Source organism: Hyla sarda, chromosome 5 (assembly GCF_029499605.1).
Source record: "Hyla sarda isolate aHylSar1 chromosome 5, aHylSar1.hap1, whole genome shotgun sequence".
In the NCBI taxonomy this organism is placed as follows: domain Eukaryota; kingdom Metazoa; phylum Chordata; class Amphibia; order Anura; family Hylidae; genus Hyla; species Hyla sarda.
In genome coordinates this window covers 38409948-38435284 of record NC_079193.1, presented here as the reverse complement: position 1 = coordinate 38435284, position 25337 = coordinate 38409948, and the positions used below count along the sequence as shown (strand labels likewise).

Genomic DNA, 25337 nt, shown 5'->3' with positions numbered 1-25337 from the left:
GGATTAGATAAACATGGCTACTTTGCTTGAGTTGTGTTTGGCATTGCAGCTCAGCTTTGCAGTGCAGGAGGCAGAGCTGAAATACCGCACACAACCTGTGGACATGTGTGGCGCTGATCAGCCACTTTTTTTTTAACCCAGGACTACTTTTTAAGGGCTACTCTGGCTGAATTTTTTGAATTTTTTTTATAAATGAACTTGTGCCAGAAAGTTATGCAGATTTGTAAATGACTTCTATTAAAAGATCTTAATCCTTCCATAACTTATCAACTGCTGTATGCTCCAGAGGAAGTTGTGTAGTTCTTTCTAGTCTGACCACAGTGCTCTCTGCTGACACCTCTGTCCATATCAGGAACTGTCCGGAGGAGGAGCAAATCCCCATAGCAAATCTCTCCTGCTCAGGATAGTTCCTGACACGGACAGAGGTGGTAGCAGAGAGCACTGTGGTCAGACTGATAAGAACTACACAACTTCCTCTGGTGCATACAGCAGCTGATAAGTACTGGAATGATTAAGTTTTGTTAATAGAAGTAATTTACAAATCTGCATAACTTTCTGGCACCAGTTGATTAAAAAAAAATTTATTTCGGAGTACCCCTTTAATTCAATTCAAAATCTATACAGTCACATGAAACTGATGTAAGGAGCTATTTTATTGGGACCTCATGCTGTAGAAACACTTTAGTTTTCCCTTCAAAGGAAAATTCATGGTCACTGGTGGTATAATTTCCCTGACTAACAAAATAGTTTATTTGCCTTTGGTTCTCCGGGCATGGTGGGAGTTGTAGTTTTGCAACAGCTGGGGGTACCCTGGTTAGGAAACACTGCTCTAAGAAAAGAGGATTGAACATGCTGAAATCCAACGTGCCTGACCCATTCTTCCTCTGACATCTATCATTGTAGAAAACCAGTGTTTTCCAACCAGGGTGCCTCCAGCTGTTGCTAAACTACAACTCCCAGTATGCATGCTAAGAGTTTTAGTTTAGCAACACCTGGAGGCACCCTGGTTGGAAATCACTGTACTAGACAGATTTTGGCTGACAATATAGTAATATTTTAAGCAAAGTCGCCCCATGTGGTTTACAAACTGGCACATGTAGAGATGTGCCATGCACAAGACACATGATACAGGACAATAAAAGTAAAAAAAAATGGCATCAAATTCTGGGTTCCCCATAAATACACTGGACAAGTTACACAAAAATATATTTTTTTTAAGGGATTATCCAGGTCTTCAGTATTGACAGCCAATTTTTTGGATAGATCATCAATGTCTGAACCCAGATTGTCTGGGTTTTTTTTTTTTTTGGGGGGGGGGGGTTGCATACCCCAATAATCAAATATTGACGGCTTAGCCCAGTGTTCCCAACATTTGGTTCTCCAGCTGTTGCAAAACTACAACTCCCAGCATGCTGGCTGTCCAGGCATCATAGGAGATGGAGATTTGCAACATTTGCAGAGCCACAGGTTGGGAAACGAGGGGCTAGCCTAATATTGTTCATCAAAATTAAAGTCCTGGAAAAGCCCTTGAAAGAAATTTCCCTTATTTCCCTCAATAGGTTTCACTGGAATTTAACTCGGTTTGAAGGTGAGTGCAACGCTGTTGATACAGAATCTGTGACCGGAAGGTTCGGGGCCATCATCAAACACGTGACCGAGGTGGGCGTCACACTAAGGAGAAAGGAAAGAAGAATAGGTTGGCATGTCAACTTCATAACACAGAAAGTAACAAATCTATTTAAGGGTCAGGTCAAACAAAGCGCATGGGCAGCGTATTTGACGCTGCGGATGCGCTACTGAATTCCCCTTAGAGTCAGCCTCCTACTTTGCCCGTGAGTCCTGGTTTGTCTGCACATAGCTGCAATCTGCCGCTACGAGCAGACAAAGACTTAGCTGTGAGTCGCGTGCTTGCGCAGTGTGCTCAGACATTGCGAATGCTCCCTCTGCTAGGTCAAGCAGCCGCGATGTCTGTGAGTACGCTATGACTGCACGCAACTCGCAGCTCAGTCTGTGTCTGCTTATAGCGGCGTATTGCTGCTACGAGCAGGAAAACCAGGACACATGGGCAAAGTAGGAGGCACACTCTAGGGGGGGGGGGGGGGGGGAAGGTCGATAGCGCATCTGAAGCATCAAATACGCTGCGGATGCGCTATGTTTGACCTTACCCTAAGGCCCCAAGAATAATGGAAATTCTGGACATGTCCATTTTTTTACCAGAATCTGTTGGGATATGCATTGCCATCAATGGAGACGGCGCATGTCCGAGCGGAACTAGCGGTGACAGATTGCCGTCAATGAGGACACGGTCTGCACAGTCATAACGCTAACTAATAAATGTAAATAAGCCCCTTCCCTAATAAAAGTTTGAATCAACCAACATTTCCCATTTTTCAAATAAAATAATGTAAACAGAAATAAATATAAACATATGTGGTATTGTCGTGTGCGGAAATGTCTAAACTACTTAAATCTAACATTAATAAAACCGTAAGGTGAAAAGGGTAAACATTAAAAAAAGTCCAGAATTGCTGATTTTTGGTTGCTTCATTTAACAGAAAGCAAACATGTAAAAAGCGATCAAAAAGTCCAATTAAAACAAAAATGGTAATGATAAAAAATAAATTTCAGTGCGCAAAAATCTCTCTCATACTGCCTCATATATGAAAAAACTTAAAGCGTTATAGGGGTCAGAAGGGGACAATTTTCATACTCATTTTCGTACTAAAGAAATTTAAATTTTTTACAGGTAGATAAATAAAACAAAACCTATATAAATTGGGTATTGTCGTAATAGTATGGACCTACAGAATAAATATAAGGGGTCATTTTAACCATAAAGAGCACTTTTTACATAAGGTAGAAAAGAACATTATACGTATATTTGTAACATACATTGGTTAAAAAATGTGTATATTTTTGTCCCTACAGATATTGCCTTTGTGTCTCTGTAAAGGACCAGGAAGCGTGGGTGGACAAGCAGGGCTCTGTACACTGAGGACAAGCAGGGCTCTGTACACTGAGGACAAGCAGAGCTCTGTACACTGAGGACAAGCAGGGCTCTGTACACTGAGGACAAGCAGGGCTCTGTGCACTGAGGACAAGAAGGGCTCTGTACACTGAGGACAAGCAGGGCTCTGTACACTGAGGACAAGCAGGGCTCTGTACAATGAGGACATGCAGGGCTCTGTGCACTGAGGACAAGCCGGGCTCTGTACATTGAGGACAAGCAGGGCTCTGTACACTGAGGACAAGCAGGGCTCTGTACACTGAGGATAAGCAGGGCTCTGTACACTGAGGACAAGCAAGGCTCTGCAAACTGAGGACTAGCAAGGCTCTGTGCAGTGAGGACAAGCAAGGCTCCGTGCAGTGAGGACAAACAGGGCTCTGTACACTGAGGACAAGCAAGGCTCTGTGCACTGAGGACAAGCAAAGCTCTGTGCACTGAGGACAAGCAGGGCTTTGTACACTGAGGATAAGCAGGGCCCTGTGCTCTGAGGACAAACAGGGCTCTGTGCACTGAGGTCAAGCACGGCTCTGAGCAAAGAGGATAAGCAGGGCTCTGTACACTGAGGACAAGCAGGGCTCTGTACACTGAGGACAAGCAGGGCTCTGTACACTGAGGACAAGAAGGGCTCTGTATACTGAGGACAAGGGCTCTGTGCACTGAGGACAAGCCGGGCTCTGTACACTGAGGACAAGCAGGGCTCCGTACACTGAGGACAAGCAGGGCTCTGTACACTGAGGATAAGCAGGGCTCTGTACAATGAGGACAAGCAAGGCTCTGTAAACTGAGGACAAGCAGGGCTCTGTGCAGTGAGGACAAGCAAGGCTCTATGCAGTGAGGACAAGCAGGGCTCTGTACACTGAGGACAAGCAAGGCTCTGTGCAGTGAGGACGAGCAGGGCTCTGTCCACTGAGGAAAAGCAGGGCTCTGTACCCTGAGGACAAGCAGGGCTCTGTGCACTAAGGACAATCAGGGCTCTGTGCAGTGAGGACAAGCAAGGCTCTGTGCAGTGAGGGCAAGCAGGGCTCTGTACACTGAGGACAAGCAAGGCTCTGTGCACTGAGGACAGGCAGGGTTCTGTGCACTGAAGAAAAGCAGGGTTCAGTGCACTGAGGACATGCAGGGCTCTGTGCACTGAGGTCAAGCAGGGCTCTGAGCAAAGAGGGTAAGCAGGGCTCTGTGAACTGAGGACAAGCAGGGCTCTGTGCACTGAGGACAAGCAGGGCTCTGTACACTGAGGACAAGCAGGGCTCTGTACACTGAGGACAAGCAGGGCTCTGTACACTGAGGACAAGCAGGGCTCTGTACACTGAGGACAATCAGGGCTCTGTACACTGAGGACAAGCAGGGCTCTGTGCAGTGAGGATAAGCAAGGCTCTGTGCACTGAGGACAAGCAGGGCTCTGTACACTGAGGACAAGCAGGGCTCTGTACACTGAGGACAATCAGGGCTCTGTACACTGAGGACAAGCAGGGCTCTGTGCAGTGAGGACAAGCAAGGCTCTGTGCAGTGAGGACAAGCAGGGCTCTGTACGCTGAGGACAAGCAGGGCTCTGTCCACTGAGGAAAAGCAGAGCTCTGTGCACGGAGGACAGGCAGGGTTCTGTGCAGTGAGGACAATCAAGGATCTGTGCAGTGAAGACAAGCAGGGCTCTGTCCACTGAGGAATAGCAGGGCTCTGTGCACTGAGGACAGGCAAGGTTCTGTACACTGAGGACAAGCAGGGCTCTGTACACTGAGGACATGAAGGGCTCTGTACATTGAGGACAAGCAGGGCTCTGTGCACTGAGGACAAGCAGGGCTCTGTACACTGAGGATAAGCAGGGCTCTGTACACTGAGGATATGAAGGGCTCTGTACATTGAGGACAAGCAGGGCTCCGTGCACTGAGGACAAGCAGGGCTCTGTACACTGAGGATAAGCAGGGCTCTGTACACTGAGGACATGCAGGGCTCTGTACACTGAGGACATGCAGGGTTCTGTACATTGAGGACAAGCAATGCTCTGCATACCGAGGACAAGCAGGGCTCTGTACACTGAGGACAAGCAGGGCTCTGTACACTGAGGACAAGCAGGGCTCTGTATACTGAGGACAAGCAGGGCTCTGTACACTGAGGACAAGCAGGGCTCTGGGCAGTGAGGACAATCAGGGCTCTGTCCACTGAGGAATAGCAGGGCTCTGTGCACTGAGGACAGGCAGGGTTCTGTACACTGAGGACAAGCAGGGCTCTGTACACGGCTCTGTACACTGAGGACATGAAGGGCTCTGTAAATTGAGGACAAGCAGGGCTTTGTACACTGAGGATAAGCAGGGCTCTGTACACTGAGGACAAGCAGGGTTCTGTAAACTGAGGACATGCAGGGCTCTGTACACTGAGGACAAGAAGGGCTCTGTCCACTGAGGACAAGCAGGGCTCTGTACACTGAGGTTAAGCAGGGCTCTGTACACTGAGGACAAGCAGGGCTCTGTCCACTGAGGACAAGCAGGGCTCTGTCCACTGAGGACAAGCAGGGCTCTGTACCTGAGGACAAGCAGGGCTCTGTGCACTGAGGACAGGCAGGGTTCTGTACACTGAGGACAAGCAGGGCTCTGTACACTGAGGACATGAAGGGCTCTGTACATTGAGGACAAGCAGGGCTCTGTGCACTGAGGACAAGCAGGGCTCTGTACACTGAGGATAAGCAGGGCTCTGTACACTGAGGACATGCAGGGCTCTCTACACTGAGGACAAGCAGGGCTCTGTGCACTGAGGACAAGCAGGGCTCTTTACACTGAGGATAAGCAGGGCTTTGTACACTGAGGACAAGCAGGGTTCTGTACACTGAGGACATGCAGGGCTCTGTACATTGAGGACAAGCAGGGCTCTGTCCACTGAGGACAAGCAGGGCTCTGTACACTGAGGACAAGCAGGGCTCTGTACCTGAGGACAAGCAGGGCTCTGTAAACTGAGGACAAGCAGAGCTCTGTACACTGAGGACATGCAGGGTTCTGTACATTGAGGACAAGCAATGCTCTGCATACCGAGGACAAGCAGGGCTCTGTACACTGAGGACAAGCAGGGCTCTGTACACTGAGGACAAGCAGGGCTCTGTATACTGAGGACAAGCAGGGCTCTGTACACTGAGGACAAGCAGGGCTCTGGACAGTGAGGACAATCAGGGCTCTGTCCACTGAGGAATAGCAGGGCTCTGTGCACTGAGGACAGGCAGGGTTCTGTACACTGAGGACAAGCAGGGCTCTGTACACTGAGGACATGAAGGGCTCTGTAAATTGAGGACAAGCAGGGCTCTGTGCACTGAGGACAAGCAGGGCTTTGTACACTGAGGATAAGCAGGGCTCTGTACACTGAGGACAAGCAGGGTTCTGTAAACTGAGGACATGCAGGGCTCTGTACACTGAGGACAAGAAGGGCTCTGTCCACTGAGGACAAGCAGGGCTCTGTACACTGAGGTTAAGCAGGGCTCTGTACACTGAGGACAAGCAGGGCTCTGTCCACTGAGGACAAGCAGGGCTCTGTCCACTGAGGACAAGCAGGGCTCTGTACCTGAGGACAAGCAGGGCTCTGTGCACTGAGGACAGGCAGGGTTCTGTACACTGAGGACAAGCAGGGCTCTGTACACTGAGGACATGAAGGGCTCTGTACATTGAGGACAAGCAGGGCTCTGTGCACTGAGGACAAGCAGGGCTCTGTACACTGAGGATAAGCAGGGCTCTGTACACTGAGGACATGCAGGGCTCTCTACACTGAGGACAAGCAGGGCTCTGTGCACTGAGGACAAGCAGGGCTCTTTACACTGAGGATAAGCAGGGCTTTGTACACTGAGGACAAGCAGGGTTCTGTACACTGAGGACATGCAGGGCTCTGTACATTGAGGACAAGCAGGGCTCTGTCCACTGAGGACAAGCAGGGCTCTGTACACTGAGGACAAGCAGGGCTCTGTACCTGAGGACAAGCAGGGCTCTGTAAACTGAGGACAAGCAGGGCTCTGTACACTGAGGACATGCAGGGTTCTGTACATTGAGGACAAGCAATGCTCTGCATACCGAGGACAAGCAAGGCTCTGTACACTGAGGACAAGCAGGGCTCTGTACACTGAGGACAAGCAGGGCTATGTACACTGAGGACAAGCAGGGCTCTGTATACTGAGGACAAGCAGGGCTCTGTACACTGAGGACAAGCAAGGCTCTGTACACTGAGGACAAGCAGGGCTCTGTGCAGTGAGGACAATCAGGGCTCTGTCCACTGAGGAATTGCAGGGCTCTGTGCACTGAGGACAGGCAGGGTTCTGTACACTGAGGACATGAAGGGCTCTGTACATTGAGGACAAGCAGGGCTCTGTGCACTGAGGACAAGCAGGGCTCTGTACACTGAGGATAAGCAGGGCTCTGTACACTGAGGACATGCAGGGCTCTGTACACTGGGGACAAGCAGGGCTCTGTGCACTGAGGACAAGCAGGGCTCTTTACACCGAGGATAAGCAGGGCTTTGTACACTGAGGACAAGCAGGGTTCTGTACACTGAGGACATGCAGGGCTCTGTACATTGAGGACAAGCAGGGCTCTGTCCACTGAGGACAAGCAGGGCTCTGTACACTGAGGACAAGCAGGGCTCTGTACCTGAGGACAAGCAGGGCTCTGTAAACTGAGGACAAGCAGGGCTCTGTACACTGAGGACATGCAGGGTTCTGTACATTGAGGACAAGCAATGCTCTGCATACCGAGGACAAGCAAGGCTCTGTACACTGAGGACAAGCAGGGCTCTGTACACTGAGGACAAGCAGGGCTATGTACACTGAGGACAAGCAGGGCTCTGTATACTGAGGATAAGCAGGGCTCTGTACACTGAGGACAAGCAAGGCTCTGTACACTGAGGACAAGCAGGGCTCTGTGCAGTGAGGACAAGCAGGGCTATGTACACTGAGGACAAGCAGGGCTCTGTACACTGAGGACAAGCAGGGCTATGTACACTGAGGACAAGCAGGGCTCTGTATACTGAGGACAAGCAGGGCTCTGTACACTGAGGACAAGCAAGGCTCTGTACACTGAGGACAAGCAGGGCTCTGTGCAGTGAGGACAATCAGGGCTCTGTCCACTGAGGAATTGCAGGGCTCTGTGCACTGAGGACAGGCAGGGTTCTGTACACTGAGGACATGAAGGGCTCTGTACATTGAGGACAAGCAGGGCTCTGTGCACTGAGGACAAGCAGGGCTCTGTACACTGAGGATAAGCAGGGCTCTGTACACTGAGGACATGCAGGGCTCTGTACACTGGGGACAAGCAGGGCTCTGTGCACTGAGGACAAGCAGGGCTCTTTACACCGAGGATAAGCAGGGCTTTGTACACTGAGGACAAGCAGGGTTCTGTACACTGAGGACATGCAGGGCTCTGTACATTGAGGACAAGCAGGGCTCTGTCCACTGAGGACAAGCAGGGCTCTGTACACTGAGGACAAGCAGGGCTCTGTACCTGAGGACAAGCAGGGCTCTGTACACTGAGGACAAGCAGGGCTCTGTACACTGAGGACATGCAGGGTTCTGTACATTGAGGACAAGCAATGCTCTGCATACCGAGGACAAGCAAGGCTCTGTACACTGAGGACAAGCAGGGCTCTGTACACTGAGGACAAGCAGGGCTATGTACACTGAGGACAAGCAGGGCTCTGTATACTGAGGATAAGCAGGGCTCTGTACACTGAGGACAAGCAAGGCTCTGTACACTGAGGACAAGCAGGGCTCTGTGCAGTGAGGACAATCAGGGCTCTGTCCACTGAGGAATTGCAGGGCTCTGTGCACTGAGGACAGGCAGGGTTCTGTACACTGAGGACAAGCAGGGCTCTGTACACTGAGGACATGAAGGGCTCTGTACATTGAGGACAAGCAGGGCTCTGTGCACTGAGGACAAGCAGGGCTCTGTACACTGAGGATAAGCAGGGCTCTGTACACTGAGGACAAGCAGGGTTCTGTAAACTGAGGACATGCAGGGCTCTGTACACTGAGGACAAGAAGGACTCTGTCCACTGAGGACAAGCAGGGCTCTGTACACTGAGGACAAGCAGGGCTCTGTCCACTGAGGACAAGCAGGGCTCTGTCCACTGAGGACAAGCAGGGCTCTGTCCACTGAGGACAAGCAGGGCTCTGTCCACTGAGGACAAGCAGGGCTCTGTACCTGAGGACAAGCAGGGCTCTGTACACTGAGGACATGCAGGGTTCTGTACACTGAGGACATGCAGGGTTCTGTACATTGAGGACAAGCAGGGCTCTGTATACTGAGGACAAGCAGGGCTCTGTACACTGAGGACAAGCAGGGCTCTGTACACTGAGGACAAGCAGGGCTCTTTACACTGAGGAAAAGCTTGGCTCTGTATACTGAGGACAAGCAGGGCTCTGTACACTGAGGCTCTATGACATGTTCCTGGCTCACACAGCAGAATGATTGATAAGCCAGAAGCCTGCACAGAGCCCTGCTTGTTCTGCCCTCACTTCCTGTATTTGGACTCCTCATAGAGACACACACAGACAATAGCTGCAGGGACAGCATTTTGCCACCCAAAAATATACACATTTTGTAACCAATGTATATTACAAGTATACATATATTGTTATTATCTACATTATATAAAAGGTTTTTGCTAACGACAGGTACACTTTAAGGGGTTAAAAGTTATCAGCACTTTATGATAAAAATTTTCAGCCCCACCCTAGTTATCACCATGGTCAGTGACCTTCCTATAGCTATAGATTTACCTCTTTGCAAATGACTTCTGTTCCTGCCCATCCTAAGGAGTTATCCGGCCTCCGTATTACATTGGTGTTGCTTTCGTCATTCCCAACGGTGCCATAAGCTTCCCAGAAGGAGGGCCAACCTGTTCCCGAATTATATTTTGTCTCTGAGCTACAAATGAGAAAAAACATGCAGAGTCTTTAAATGGCGTGTTCTATTAAACCAGTGTTTCGACTAGTGAATCCATCTGACCACTTCAGATATTTTCAATGTGATGAATATAAAAGTCACAGAAGACAATGGGGGGGGGGGGGTATTTATGAAGCATGTCACCCTTGTTTTCTGGGGTTAATTTGGCACAAAAATTTGGTGCAGTGCGTTTTTTGCGCCTTTTGTTGGGCCTTTTCATTTACGCACATTCCTTTCCTTGGTGGCAGTATGTGTGTTTTCAGGCGGATTTTTACAGTGGAATTTATGAAAATGCGACTTTTTTAAAAGGCGCAAAATTTGTCGCAAACCCTTTAAAAAGGCGCAAATCCATAAAAAGAGTGGCATAGGAAACACACATTACAAAAATTTGTTGAAATTACTCATTAATATAAGCAGATCACCTTGTTGTTGAAATAAATATATATATATATATATATATATATATATATATATATATATATATATATATATATTTATGTATATATTTATTTCCTATAAAAAAAAATAACTAACATTTTTCAATAGGGTTAGTCTGGATATTTGGTACAATTAAGTTTAACACACAAGGAATCACCTGTAAAAGAGCTTCCTGTAACACTCACCTGTCAGGGGGGTAAATTCACACATATGGGGATAGGGGATAGAATATCTGAATGCAGGGGTTCTGGGCCACTGGGACGCCCCCCAGCATTCTGAATATTTATGTTCAGAACACCGGCTTGGGAGCTTCCGTGTTCGTCACCACAGCCATCACGCCCCCTCCATTCATGTCTATGGGAGGGGCGTGACTGCTGCTGTCGCCTGTCATCTGGCATGGAGTGGAGTGGAGACCCTCTGTAATCAAACATCTTTCTCCCTATCCAAAGGATAGGGGATAACATGTCTGGGGAGAGAGTACCCCTTTAAGTTTCTTCCTTCCATTAAATCTGTTGTTTCTTTATCTGTTTCTTGAAGAGCTGGCTAATGGCCCATATGGTCACCGTTATACCTCTCCCGATGTGAGGGTCTAATATTTATCTGGTATTCCTGGCCTATATAAGACAACGTTTTGTTCAATATTTACAGGGCTGTAAACGTTAACAAGAGGGCGAAGGTTCGAGCACAGGATGAGAAGTGAACGGTTTGTGTACGCAGAAATTCCATCTAATGTGTATGGAGGCCTCCTGACTTTCCCCAGGCAAATGAAGTCGGGGGGAAGTGAAGGATTGGACTTGTTGAATTTGAAATAAACATGACCATCCTGCCAGGGCGAGTGCTCAAATGCATGGGGGATTGGGAGAGAAAGCTATTGGCCGATTGAACATCTATCGTATGTGTGTGACTGCTTTACACGCGTGAGGGATGTGCTGTCCAAGGATGTTTGTAGGCCAGTGGTGTATTAGGATTTGCCCCCCAATACGGAAGGGCCTAACGTTCTTTCCCCTCTCCATGACCCAATTCACCACTCCCTTGCTAACAATGCAGTTCTTTTGGAAAGGGCACAGTACAGGTTCTCATCATTACATATCAAAAGGGTTGGACTAATAAGGGCTGGGCTTCCCTCCCCCAGGGCCCCATTTTCTGCCTCTTTGATATGTACAAGTCTTTGTAAAATGCAATCACAGTAGCAGAGCCATATTGCCGGGCAGCAAGTAACAATGGACACCTGGAGACAATGTTACCTGAACAATGGGGTGTTACAGCACACGCAGTGATACATTCCTTCTTCTGTGTGGTTAAGGTAGATGCCACTGAAAGGCTAAGCAGACGACATGACATGATTACAATATAACATAATATATATGATATCTCAATTATAAGTCTATGAATTCTTCCATGGCAGTGTGGCAGGAGTAATGCCCCAAAGTGATGTGTAGTGCTCACCAGTTCTGTGCCCTTCTCCCTGGTCACATAGTACTCCTCGGGGGTGAGCTTCTCTTGCCAGTCAGTGGAGACAACAGACTCGTCGTATCTTGTCAGTGACCCTAAGCCTTCAAAACAAGAAGAAGAAAATAGGAAATCTCTGCGTCAGATAATCATAAGTTAGATCTGTCGCTGTCACTGTTATGGGGACCTATATGCAAAGAGAGAAAAAACAGGGAGACAGAGGACAGCGCCTCGTGTATTATCATTGACACCAGCAGTCCAAAACAGGACTCTAGGGGCGTAGGCTCTATAGAGTGTTCGCTCACCAGATGTTAGAAGAAATAAGCATATAAACACTTTAGGGGTTACTCAAGTTGAGATGGTGGGTGAAGGCAAGCTGCAAGCCCGAGGTCCGGATAGGGGAGGAAGGAGTCTTCTCCCATAAATAAGTAGACAGGAAAACAGGAAAAAAGGACCCAATAAGGCGCTGCTGCTCCCGACCAAAAACAGGCAGTACAAGGTAGTAGACGGAAATTGCCAAAAAGAACTGTATTTATTTCATCCAATAACGCGTTTCGGAGGGTATCTCCTCCTGGAATCTCCTCCTCCATCAGATTGGCATCATGCCAATCAATCTGATGAGGGAGGAGATACCCTCCGAAACACGTTATTGGATGAAATAAATACAGTGCTTTTTGGCACTTTCCGTCTACTACCTTGTACTGCCTGTTTTTGGTCGGGAGCAGCAGCGCCTTATTGGGTCCTTTTTTCCTGTTTTCCTGTCTACTGTTATGGGGACACTGGCTTTTATTAATAGGGAGACACTGTAGCTGTCATTATTAGGGAGACAATGTGGCAGTCACTCTTATGGGGACACTGTGGCTGTCACTCTTATGGGGAAACGGTATCTAGCACTGTTATGGGGACACTGGCTGTGATTGTTAGGGAGACACAGAGGTTTTTATTGTTATGGGTATACTGCGGCTGTCAATATTATGAAGACACTGTTGCTGATATTGATATCAAAACACTGTGGCTGTCACTGTTATTGTAACACTTTGGTTGTCACTGTTATGGGGACTCTGTGGCTGTCATTGTTATGGGGATTCAATATCAATGTGAACAGAGCCTAATAGAGTGTCTGTATAGAAATACAGGATATCAGGATAGTATAAACAGGAATAGTAATTGGGGACAAAGTCAGTGTCCTGGATCTGACTCACTTTACAGCAAGAAGTGTTCCCCCTTGTATCATTATTATTATGGAGATTATCCATGTAATGTGCAACCTCTTGGCACAGACCACAAAAATGTAATGTTATGTACTTTGGAATAATTCTACCAACCTGTTCAACCTCCAACCTACAGGGATGAGTGCACAGAGGGTGGATGGCAGGAATCAGAGGAGCCATGAAACATTGGCGCAGTACCTTTGGTTAGGAGACTGTGCTCAGGGGGGCCTGCTCCTCGCTCCACACTTCCTTCCATAGGCTCCCCGATATGTGCACCATCAATAATGTGGGACAGTGACACAGAGGAATGGTCACCAGTAGAGATGAGCGAAGTTGCAGTAATTCGAGTCTCCTAGGACTGTATCCACCTTTTCCAGCCCACCAGAGCACCTAAAAGCTGAACTAATTTATGCAGGATAAAGTCAGCAACTGCCGAGCCGTGAGGTTTGTGACGAATCGAATTACTGTAACTTCGCTCATCTCTAGTCACCAGGGATCGCTATACAGTGATCCCTCAACTTACAATGGCCTCAACATACAATAGTTTGAACATACAATGTTTTTTTCTGGACCATTGTAACTTGAAACCAGACTCAACATACAATGCTACAGACAGTCCAGATCTGTGAAACGTGTCACAACTGAAGCAACTGACCAATCAGAATGGGCATTTTACTGGTAAATCACCTCTATTACTGAAGTGCATGCACTGACTGGCTGTCTGGTAGCGCCCCCTACAGTACAGGGAGGAACTACAAGTTCTGTACTACTCCTTACCTGTGCCAGGGTTAGCTGCTCCTTTGGACACCAAGTAAGGGCGGCTCCATTTAGGACACTGGGTGTACTGTATAGGACCCTGAAGAAGCTCCTGTCCTCTACATAAACCATTATTTCCCAACCAGGGTGCCCCCAGCTGTTGCAAAACTACAACTCCCAGCATGCCTGGACAGCCGTTGGCTGTCCGGGCATGCTGGGAGTTGTAGTCTTGCAACAGTTGGAGGCACCCTGGTTGGGAAACACATAGACAGTGATATAAAGCTCCCAGCCGGGACCGGCAAGATCGCGACCCTGGCAGCTGCGGCGGGACTCCTGCTGTGATTGACAGCCGGGTCCTGCCGACGATCTCCTGCACTGCCCGTGGCAGTGGCGGAGATCGCTAGGATGTATGCATATGTCCCAGCGCGCACACTTAGCCCCGAATGAGCAGAGCTTTGCATGAATAAATGTCAAGTTATAAATATATACCAGCCCAATGGAGGCCTCCGTCTGGTCAATGTGGTCTGAGAATATGTTCTACATATGTGTTATAAGGTTTCTCAGCACATATACAAATACAGTGTGAATTCAGCCTAACACGTGTCATGTGACTGGAGTGAAGAATGCTGATATTCTCGACAGAGTTATGGTAGAAGTCAGTTCAGGTCACGTCTTGTTGAGGCCCTTCAGCTTTGTGTCTGTATCATTACAGCAAGGACACAGATAACATTATCAGACACCACAGTCCCCAGTTCATGGTTATATATAACCCACATAAACTGTCATAACAAATTATGAAACAGACGACTGACATCCAGGTATAAATAGAACACGGGAGCTATAAAGGTCATTTAAGAAATTACTATAATATTATAATATTTACTACTGAGCATAGGGCAAAGGTCTCCTGGTACAGTCACATAAGGTCACTCCAACGCCCCCTGTTGGCAGCTCACAGACTTCACTATACTATTTTTCATAACAGTTAATGAAGTAGGTAATGTTCATTATTGGTAGGTAGGTAGCCAGGAAGCTAGGAAAGTAGCTATGTAGATAGGTAAGTAGGTATCTAACTTCCAAAGAAAAATAGCGCATCCCTCTGTAAAATGTGTCTTATGGTTGGTGCACCCAGATGCTAGGGTTGGCGCAGCTATAGGAAGACCAGGTTGAAAGACCAGTTTTTTTTTTTTTTTTGCTATGGGATAAAACCCCCATTTTCTTAATCTATTGTGTGCTGAAGAGAGATTTTGTTTTCTCTTAGATAATTATCTCTCTAGGTTGGTAGGTAAATAAGTAGGTAGGAAGGTAAATAAGTAGATAGGTAGCCAGGCAGGAAGCGATGTAGGTAGGTAGCCAGGTAGGCAGCAATGTAGGTAGGTAGCCAGGTAACTATGTGGGTAGGTAGGTAGTAAGGTATACCTGAGCAGATCTAAAGGCCCCTGTGCCACATAAGAAGATATGTTATCTTTTGAAGAAAGCCTTTGACCTACAATAACCCTGTAGGCATTATTTAAAGCATGTAGAAAATCACTTCACCCAAATTGATAAATTCCCTCTATGTGTCTTAATGCCCCATTATCTATAGGGCTCATTCACACTACAGAAATTTAAGGTGGAATATATGAGGAATATCTGTGCAGATTCTGTCTTACATCCCATTCCTATGGACTGCAATGTGTTCTCCTCTGCCGTGTTCAATACAGTGGAATTTCTGTGTTCAATTTTCCATTGGAATCCGATAGTAAACCCGTAAGTCAAAGGGACTTTGAATTTCGGTGCTTATTTCCACAGCAAATTCTGCGGATTCAGCATTATTTCTGCTCCATTAACCATGAAGAAGAAAGAATGCTGATCAACAGAGGGATTCCTTGCTGAAATCCATAGTGTGAACTGACCCTTACAGTCTTTGTATCGGATTCCCTTTATATAGTTTCCACTTTTTTTGTATACCAGGTTGATTTATACTGAATCATTTCTTAGTTATTCCAAGAATAAAACTTATTTCTTATCCCATTGTTTCCAGCTTGTGCCTCCACCTGATGCAAAACTGGGAGATGATGGTAGTTGTAGTTTTGCAACAGCTGGAGGCACCCTGGCTGGTAAACACCACACCTGTGCAACCACTGGGACTCATACGATCATGAGAACAGGGGTCGCTTGTCCCCCAAGTGAAGGAAGTGGCGGCACATATGCCCGATCTACTCGCTATATGACTGCCACAGATAGTTGAGCACACGTACTGCTGCCCCATTCTCTCGATGATAAAGGGTCCCAGCAGTAAGACCCACATCAGATACTTATCCCCTTTCCTATAAATAGGTAACATAGTAACATAGTTCATAAGGTTGAAAAAAGACCAGAGTCCACCAAGGTCAACCTATAACCCTAATGAGTCCCTACTGAGTTGATCCAGAGGAAGGAAAAAACCCTCATACTAGAGGTAAAAATTCCTTCCCGACTCCAAATACGGCAGTCAGGTGATCCTCTCTAATTTTTTAAATAACCCCTTTAGTATACATTTATGATAGCCAAAGCCATTTTATTCCTAATACAGAGCTTCAAATCCTCTGCATAGATGATTGTCATTACCTCCCCCTTTACTGTTTTATTATATAGTTTAATATATATGTAGTATGCAGTAAGCTTCTAAGCTCCCTCTAGTGGCGACTGCAGGCAGTGAGAATCCCATCATTTATCTCTACGATTATGCAGGGATTTGGAACTCTGTATCAGCAAAAAACTAATCTCAAGATACACGTTTCATAAATAGAAATTAAATAGAAATTAATGAAATCAATATAGACTATTATATGGGAGCATTATACATGTGCATATGTGTGTGTCTTATTTAATATGAGAGTTATCGGGGGTTCTTTAGTAATAAGGGGATTCAGAGCTCTGTTTAAGGAATAAATGAGACATATGGTGCAGTGTATAGAAACGTTTCCCAACCATGGTGCCTCCAGCTGTTGCAAATCTACAACTCCCAGTATGCAGTAAGCTTCTAAGCTCCCTCTAGTGGCGACTGCAGGCAGTGAGAATCCCATCATTTATCTCTACTATTATATGGGAGCATTATACATGTGCATGTGTGTGTGTGTGTTATTTAATATGAGAGTTATCGGGGTTCCTGGATAATAATGGGATTCAGAGCTCTGTTTAAGGAATAAATGAGATATATGATGCAGTGTACAGAAACGTTTCCCAACTATGGTGCCTGCAGTTGTTGCAAAACTACAACTCCCAGTATGCAGTAAGCTTCTAAGCTCCCTCTAGTGGCGACTGCAGGCAGTGAGAATCCCATCATTTATCTCTATGATTATGCAGGGATTTGGAACTCTGTATCAGCAAAAAAAAATAAGCTCAAGATACACATTTCATACAGAGAAATTAAATAGAATATAATTAAATCAATATAGACTATTATATGGGAGCATTATACATGTGCATATGTATGTGTCTTATTTAGTATGAGAGTTATCTGGGTAATAAGGGGATTCGGAGCTCTGTATAAGGAATAAATGAGACATATGGTGCAGTGTATAGAAGTGTTTCCCAGCCATGCTGTCTCCAGCTGTAGCAAAATTACAACTCCCAGCATGCCCGGACCGCCAAAGGCGGTCCGGGCATGCTGGGAGTTGTAATTTTGCAACAGCTGGAGGTGCCCTGGTTTAAAAACACTGATATAGGCAGAGCGCTATGGACTTTGGACCATTGCCAGTGTCCAATTGCCTAAATGGTCAATATGCATTTACAGAATTGTCCCCATTTAAATTACACATTCCCCGAATACTGTGGAACTGATATATCATTTCCTATGTATCCAAGTAACATCATTAATACCCTTAGCAGATGTGAAGACCTCTTATTAGTAAATCCATATAATCAATATATGCTAATATCAGTTATATCTCTTGGTATTGACGCCCAGCACTCTAAATACAGGAGATAACTCTTCAGCCATGACGTTTCCTATTAAAAAAAAAAAAACACAGGGCTTTTGGGTTAATTAACCTTCTGGATGTAATTCCCTGGAAATGACCACAGATGGTGCAAAAGACAGTGGAAATTTCCAGCTAATGTATGTCTATGGATATACGGTTCAGCTCAGCCTAAAACTATCTAGGAAGGATGTTTTTGCAACAATAACATTGACTCGTTACAATGTGTGCAATATTTGGAAAACATCAGAACCTTAAGTAACAAACGCTCAGGAGTTGCTACATTAAATTAAAGGGCACATCATGTAACAATGAATGCACTTGGGAAGATGACTGGATTGCAGAAATGCTCAGTGCAAGATATATATATATATATATATATATATATATATATATATATATATATATATAAACACAATAACAACAAACATGCAAGAGCTTGCATCTTACCAGCTTCTGAATGCTGCAACCTCCTTGCCTTACTCCATGTGTGGGTGACAGGTGACAGTCTCCTTTGCCTCATCACAAGGATACCAAAGCTTCTCAGTAGTCTGGCCATGTTGTAGGATTCAATATAAAGGCTGCAGAGAAACAGCAGAGCTGAGTTAGAAGCATACACAGTGCTGCAGTGCCAGGCTCACCCTGCAGATCAGATGTGTGAGCTCTGCAGTGCCTCTGTGCTCCTGTCACTCCCCCCTCTGATGTCATGCACACAGCAAACCAGTGGGGAATTAGTGGGTTAAAGGGCACAGAGGATCCCCTTTCTGAATTCCTCTACAGTCTATGTACATAAGGGGATCATGTAACTGAGAGTAATAGTATCACCATTGAGCAGTGTGGGAGAGTAGCATGTCTATGATATGATAATAATACAAATATTTATAATAATAATAATAATTAGAGATGAGCGAACTTACAGTAATTTCGATTCGTCGCGAACTTCTCGGCTCGGCGGTTGCTGACTTTTCCTGCATAAATGAGTTCAGCTTTCCGGTGCTCCCATGGGCTGGAAAAGGTGGATACAGTCCTAGGAGACTCTTTCCTAGGACTGTATCCGCCTTTTCCAGCCCACCGGAGCACCGGAAAGCTGAACTAATTTATGCAGGAAAAGTCAGCAAACGCTGAGCTGAGAAGTTCGTGACGAATCGAATTTACTGTAAGTTCGCTCATCTCTAATAATAATAGAAATAATATTAATATGGAGGGAGGTACAGTGGCATTACTGATATTATAATAATATTAAGGGAGAAGGGAACATAGTTGCATTAGGCCCCTTTCACACTGCTGCTGCTCCCCGTCGAAAACGGATGTCAAAGTCTTTTTTTCTTCTTCTCATAATGGGGAGCAACGGGCAACATTGGGTCCCGGCGGCTCCCATTTACTATTATGGGGGCTACCGATGCCATTATAAAAAGCAGGAGAAAAAGACGGCACAAGCAGTAATTTTTCTCCCACTATTCTGCCCGACTCCCCGACGGCCGTCACTCTACCTTGAACTAATGGCAGTGTGAAAGAAGCCTTACTGATATAATAATATTTATAATAATAATACTAATGAGGGGGGTTTGGAGGAATACAGTGGCATTACTGATATAATAATATTTATAATAATAATAATGATGATAATACTAATGAGGGGGGTTTGGAGGAATACAGTGGCATTACTGATATATGACTTATTATGTACCCTGCATTTGACAGGCTACTTATTTTGCCCTTGTATGTACAGATGTTGTTCTTAGTGGGATTTGAACCCAGGACCCCAGTGCTGCATACTAGACCCTCCTATGGATTTTGTCAATGGAGCTTACAATCTAACGATCAGGAACAGAGACACATGATCCTCTATATCTAATTCTTTGTCACTAAAGGGGTTCTCCACCACAAGGTGATTTTAGTATGTACCTGCCAGACAGTAATGGACATGCTTGGGAAGGATCTGCGCTTGTCTTGGGGCTAAATGGAGGTGTTGTGAGAAAACCATAATGCTGTGCCTATCTTTTTGTGAATTGGGTATTTCCTGTTGAATTTCGTTCTCAAACTACACATCCCACATCAGCCACCCCACCCATTGAAACACAAACGAGCTGCATTCCATTCAAAACACCAGTGTTTTCTAACAAGGGTGCATACAGCTGTTGAAAAATGATTTCTCTCCCACCCAGCGGTCGTTCCACCCATTGAAGCGGACAGGCTCCCTTTGCCAACCTGACTAGTGAAGTCTAGTCTCAACACACTGCAACCTGGGAAAACTCGAGACCTGAGTAATTTTGAATGCTGTTAAAAATAAATATTGGGGGGAAAATCACAAAAGAATTGCGAGAAAACCGTCACACACAGGTACAGACACTATATTATGAACTACACTAACTTTACAGCCCCTGTAGCATAGTCAAATAAAACAAAATCGTGGAATACCCCTTTAACAGCATTATTATCAAACCACCTACAAACTATGGTTAAAGGGGTACTCCGAAGGAAATTTTTTTTTTTAAATCAAATGGTGCCAGAAAGTTATACAGATTTGTAAATTACTTCTGTTTAAAAATTTTAATCCTTCCAGTACTTCTCAGCTGCTGTATGCTCCACATGAAGTTCTTTCTTATTGAATTTATTTTCTGTCTGACCACAGTGCTCTCTGCTGACCCCTCTGTCCATGTCAGGAACTGTCCAGAGCAGAAGCAAATCCCCATAGCAAACCTATCCTGCTCTGGACAGTTCCTGATATGGACAGAGGTGTCAGCAGAGAGCACTGTGGTCAGACAGAAAAGAAATTCAAAAAGAAAATAACTTTCTCTACAACATACAGCAGCTGATAAGTACTGGAAGGATTAAGATTTTTATATAAAAGTAATTTATAGATCTCTTTAACCGCTTAAGGACCAGGCGTTTTTCATTTTTTGCACTTTCGTTTTTTCCTCCTTACCTTTAAAAAATCATAACTCTTTCAATTTTGCACCTAAAAATCTGTATTATGGCTTATTTTTTGCGCCACCAATTCTACTTTGTAATGACGTCAGTCATTTTGCCCAAAAATCTACAGCGAAACGGGAAAAAAATCATTGTGCGACAAAATTGAAAAAATACAGCCATTATGTAACTTTTGGGGGCTTCCGTTTCTACGTAGTACATTTTTCGTTAAAAATGACACCTTATCTTTATTCTCTAGGTCCATACGGTTAAAATAATACCCTACTTATATAGGTTGGATTTTGTATTATTACTGAAAAAATCATAAATACATGCAGGAAAATGTATATGTTTAAAATTGTCATTTTCTGAGCCCTATAACTTTTTTATATTTCCATGTTCTGGGGGCTATGAGGGCTAATTTTTTGCGCCGTGATCTGAAGTTTTTGTCTGTACCATTTTCGCATTAATTGGACTTTTTGATCGCTTTTTATTCATCTTTTCATGATATAAAAAGTGACCAAAAATACGCTATTTTGGACATTGGAATTTTTTTGCGCGTACGCCATTGAATGTGCGGTTTAAAAAGCGGTATATTTTTATAATTCGGACATTTCCGCACGCGGCAATACCACATATGTTTATTTTTATTTACACAGTTTTTTTTTATTCTTGGAAATGCCGGGTGATTCAAACTTTTATTAGGGGAAAGGATAATTGAAAGGGTTTATGCAATATTATAGCTCCCATAAGGGTCTATAACATTGCATTTACTGACCTTTAACAGTGTTCAATGCATCTCCATAGAGATGCATTGATCATTGTTTTTGGCGATTGATTGCTCAAGCCTGGATCTCAGGCTTGAAGCATTCAATCGGCGATCGGACTGCAGGAAGGAAGATACGAGACCTTCCTCCTGTGCTACAGCTGTTTGGGATGACACGATTATACTGCGGCGATCCCGAACAGCTCCCTGAGCTAACTGGCAACTTTCACTTTCGTTTTTAGCCGCGCGGCTCAGCTTTGAGCGCGCGGCTAAAGGATTAATAACTGTTCACGGTGCCGCGCGCTATTAGAGGCGGGTCCAGGATTCACTATGACGCCGGGCCCGCCGTGATATGATGCTGGGCTACCGTGTAACCCCGCGTTATATCACGGGAGCGGGACTCAGGGCGTAAGTTTACGCCCTTGGTCCTTAACAGGTTAAAGGGGTACTCCGGTGGAAAACCATATTTTTTTTTTAAATGAACTGGTGCCAGAAAGTTAGGGTGGGTTCACACTAAGTTTTCTCCCATACGGGAGCGCATACGGCAGGGGGGAGCTAAAACCTCACGCTCCCGTATGTCACTGTATGCGCTCCCGTATGTGACCGTATGCGCTCCCGTATGTCATTCATTTCAATGAGCCGGCCGGAGTGAAACGTTCGGTCCGGTCGGCTCATTTTTGCGCCGTATGCGCTTTTACAACCGGACCTAAAACCGTGGTTGACCACAGTTTTAGGTCCGGTTGTAAAAGCGCATGCGGCGCAAAAATGAGCCGACCGGACCGAACGTTTCACTCCGGCCGGCTCATTGAAATGAATGACATACGGGAGCGCATACGAAGGCATACGGGAGCACGAGGTTTTAGCTCCCCCCTGCCGTATGCGCTCCCGTATGGGGGAAAACGTAGTGTGAACCCAGCCTTAAACAGATTTGTAAATTACTTCTATTAAAAAAAATCTTAATCCTTTCACTACTTTTTAGCAGAGGAAAATCTTTATGTTTTGAATTTCTTTTTTGTTTTGTCCACAGTGCTCTCTGCTGACAGGAATTGTCCAGAGCAGGAGAAAATCCCCATAGCAAACCTATGCTACTTTGGACAGTCCCTAACACGGACAGAGGTGTCCGCAGAGAGCACTGTGGACAAGACTAAAAAGAAATTCAAAAAGTAAAGAATTTCCTCTGTAGCATACAGCTTCTAAAAAGTACCAAAAGGATTAAGATTCTTTAAATAGAAGTAATTTACAAATCTGTTTAACTTTCTGGTGCCAGTTCATTAAAAAAAAAAAAAAAGTTTTCCACCGGAGTACCCCTTTAACTTTCTGGCACCAGTTGATTTAAAACCCAATTTTGGGAGGGGTTGATCTACCTACCTAAGGATATCTACTTGCCTATATACCTTCCAATAGGGGGACTACCTAATATGGAAACTAACTGCTGTGGGACATCCCTACCTAATGGAAAAAACTACTTGCCTACTGGGGGGATATACCTACTTAATGGGGAAACTAATATTCTACCCACTTTTACTATGCATATGTAGGATACCGAGTGGGCATCCTCACAGTTTGGGGGCCTATGGATGGGAAGATTTTGTTTGGGGGCCTATGGATGGGAAGATTTTGTTTGTGGGCATATGGAAGGGAAGATTTTGTATGGGGGCCTATGGATGGGAAGATTTTGTTTGGGGGCCTATGGATGGGAAGATTTTGTTTGGGGGCCTATGGATGGTAAGATTTTGTATGGGGGCCTATGGATGGGAAGATTTTGTATGGGGGCCTATGGATGGGAAGATTTTGTTTGGGGGCCTATGGATGGGAAGATTTTGTATGGGGGCCTATGGATGGGAAGATTTTGTATGGGGGCCTATGGATGGGAAGATTTTGTAGAGGCGAGGAGGGCATTGGACAAATACAGAAGTTTTTCCTTCAGATATGTTGAAGTGATAAAGTTCTGGCTGGAAGAAGTCATCATGGAGAAGAAAAGGAAAGAGGACGACACCGATCAGAAAACTGTATAGCAAAGGGGGTGGGGGTAGGGCGTTGATGCACACGTGCGGGGGATGGGTGCTGACACAGCACCTCATCTGGGTTATAAGGGGCACTCTGGGTCTGCTGTATACTCCTGATTGTGGACATTTAGGTCATTGCTTAACCATCAATTCCTGGGCATTAGATAAGAGTTATTATTCCTTATGCTTGTAAAGGGAATGAACAATATTTGTTCTTAGAGATAAAAAGTTTTATTGTGGCTCAAGTTAAAGAAGACTAAAGAATGTGTAATGATAAACACCAATCATACAACATCAAATGTTCAGAGACAAAATGAGTCCTTCTATTATCTACCCCACAAAAGTCACACAGTTTGATTAAGTAGGTCTGCTTAGATGAGTGTTTCCCAACCATGGCTTTGCAAAACTACAACTCCCAGCATGCCCGGACAGCCAAAGGCTGTCCGGGCATGCTGAGAGTTGTAGTATTGCAACAGCTGGAGACACCCTGGTTGGAAAACATTGCTTTAGACACCGACCACTTTATAATATCCCAGGACCGGCGAGGTCTTTTAATAAAATTCAAGGTGATTATTACTTTTCTCGAAGTTGCAGGAAGCGTTCCGGGGAGACAAGATGTTCATCAATAGAAGAAGGAAAGCGCGTGTCCAAAACAAGCCATGAGGTGTTAGTCTCTCCATGGAGACCGGACAAGTCTCTGAGTAACTCGCAAATCTGGTTCATGGTGGTACAAGTCGCACTGCCAGTACCAGCTAGTACATCTAGATAAGAGTGAGATGGTAACTGTGTGCATTGTGTCCTACGGACAAACACTCCATGGGAGTTATCCAGGCTATCAAGGATAATTTCATCCTAAAAGAGCGCCATTCCTGTCTTTAGGTTGTGTATGGTATTGCAGCTCCGTTCTATTAAAGGGGTAACATTAAAGTGGACTCATTTATGGGAGATACTGTATATAATGTGAGGGGTGGAGTCACTTATGGGAGATACTGTATATATAATGTAAGGGGTGGACTTACTTATGGGAGATACTGTATATAATGTGAGGGGTGGACTCACTTATGGGAGATACTGTATATATAATGTGAGGGGTGGAGTCACTTATGGGAGATACTGTATATATAAGGTGAGGGGTGGACTCACTTATGGGAGATACTGTATATATAAGGTGAGGGGTGGACTCACTTATGGGAGATACTGTAAATAATGTGAGGGGTGGACTCACTTATGGGAGATACTGTATATATAATGTGAGGGGTGGACTCACTTATGGGATATACTGTATATAATGTGAGGGGTGGACTCACTTATGGGAGATACTGTATATATAATGTGAGGGGTGGGCTCACTTATGGGAGATACTGTATATATAATGTGAGGGGTGGACTCACTTATGGGAGATACTGTATATATAATGTGAGGGGTGGACTCACTTATGGGAGATACTGTATATATAATGTGAGGGGTGGACTCACTTATGGGAGATACTGTATATATAATGTGAGGGGTGGACTCACTTATGGGAGATACTGTATATATAATGTGAGGGGTGGACTCACTTATGGGATATACTGTATATAATGTGAGGGGTGGACTCACTTATGGGAGATACTGTATATATAATGTGAGGGGTGGGCTCACTTATGGGAGATACTGTATATATAATGTGAGGGGTGGGCTCACTTATGGGATATACTGTATATATAATGTGAGGGGTGGACTCACTTATGGGAGATACTGTATATAATGTGAGGGGTGGACTCACTTATGGGATATACTGTATATATAATGTGAGGGGTGGACTCACTTATGGGAGATACTGTATATAATGTGAGGGGTGGACTCACTTATGGGATATACTGTATATATAATGTGAGGGGTGGACTCACTTATGGGAGATACTGTATATAATGTGAGGGGTGGACTCACTTATGGGATATACTGTATA

The 25337-nt window shown here is 45.2% G+C and overlaps 1 protein-coding gene across 1 annotated transcript; it reads right to left on the bottom strand.

The window, feature by feature from the left end:
• Nucleotides 1-508: 508 nt before the first annotated feature.
• On the bottom strand, nucleotides 509-24149 carry MSRB2 (methionine sulfoxide reductase B2). The gene is made up of 6 exons (XM_056519285.1): nucleotides 23967-24149; nucleotides 18158-18288; nucleotides 11797-11903; nucleotides 11595-11671; nucleotides 9747-9894; nucleotides 509-1671 (listed from the first exon to the last, which is right to left on the bottom strand). Exons 1-6 carry the CDS (start codon nucleotides 24110-24112, stop codon nucleotides 1573-1575), a joined length of 708 nt encoding a protein of 235 aa, XP_056375260.1. The 5' UTR covers nucleotides 24113-24149; the 3' UTR covers nucleotides 509-1572.
• Between the last annotated feature and the right edge of the window lie 1188 nt (nucleotides 24150-25337).

Bases quoted from the DNA above. Each gene is read 5' to 3' on its own strand.
- MSRB2 (XM_056519285.1), bottom strand. From the start codon at position 24,112: ATGAACCAGATTTGCGAGTTACTCAGAGACTTGTCCGGTCTCCATGGA. The intron at 11,904-18,157 runs GTAAGATGCAAG...CTTGTTTTGAAG, and splicing joins GTTGCAGCATTCAGAAGCTG to GCTTAGGGTCACTGACAAGA. The intron at 11,672-11,796 runs GTGAGCACTACA...TCGTCTGCTTAG, and splicing joins GGGAGAAGGGCACAGAACTG to CCTTTCAGTGGCATCTACCT.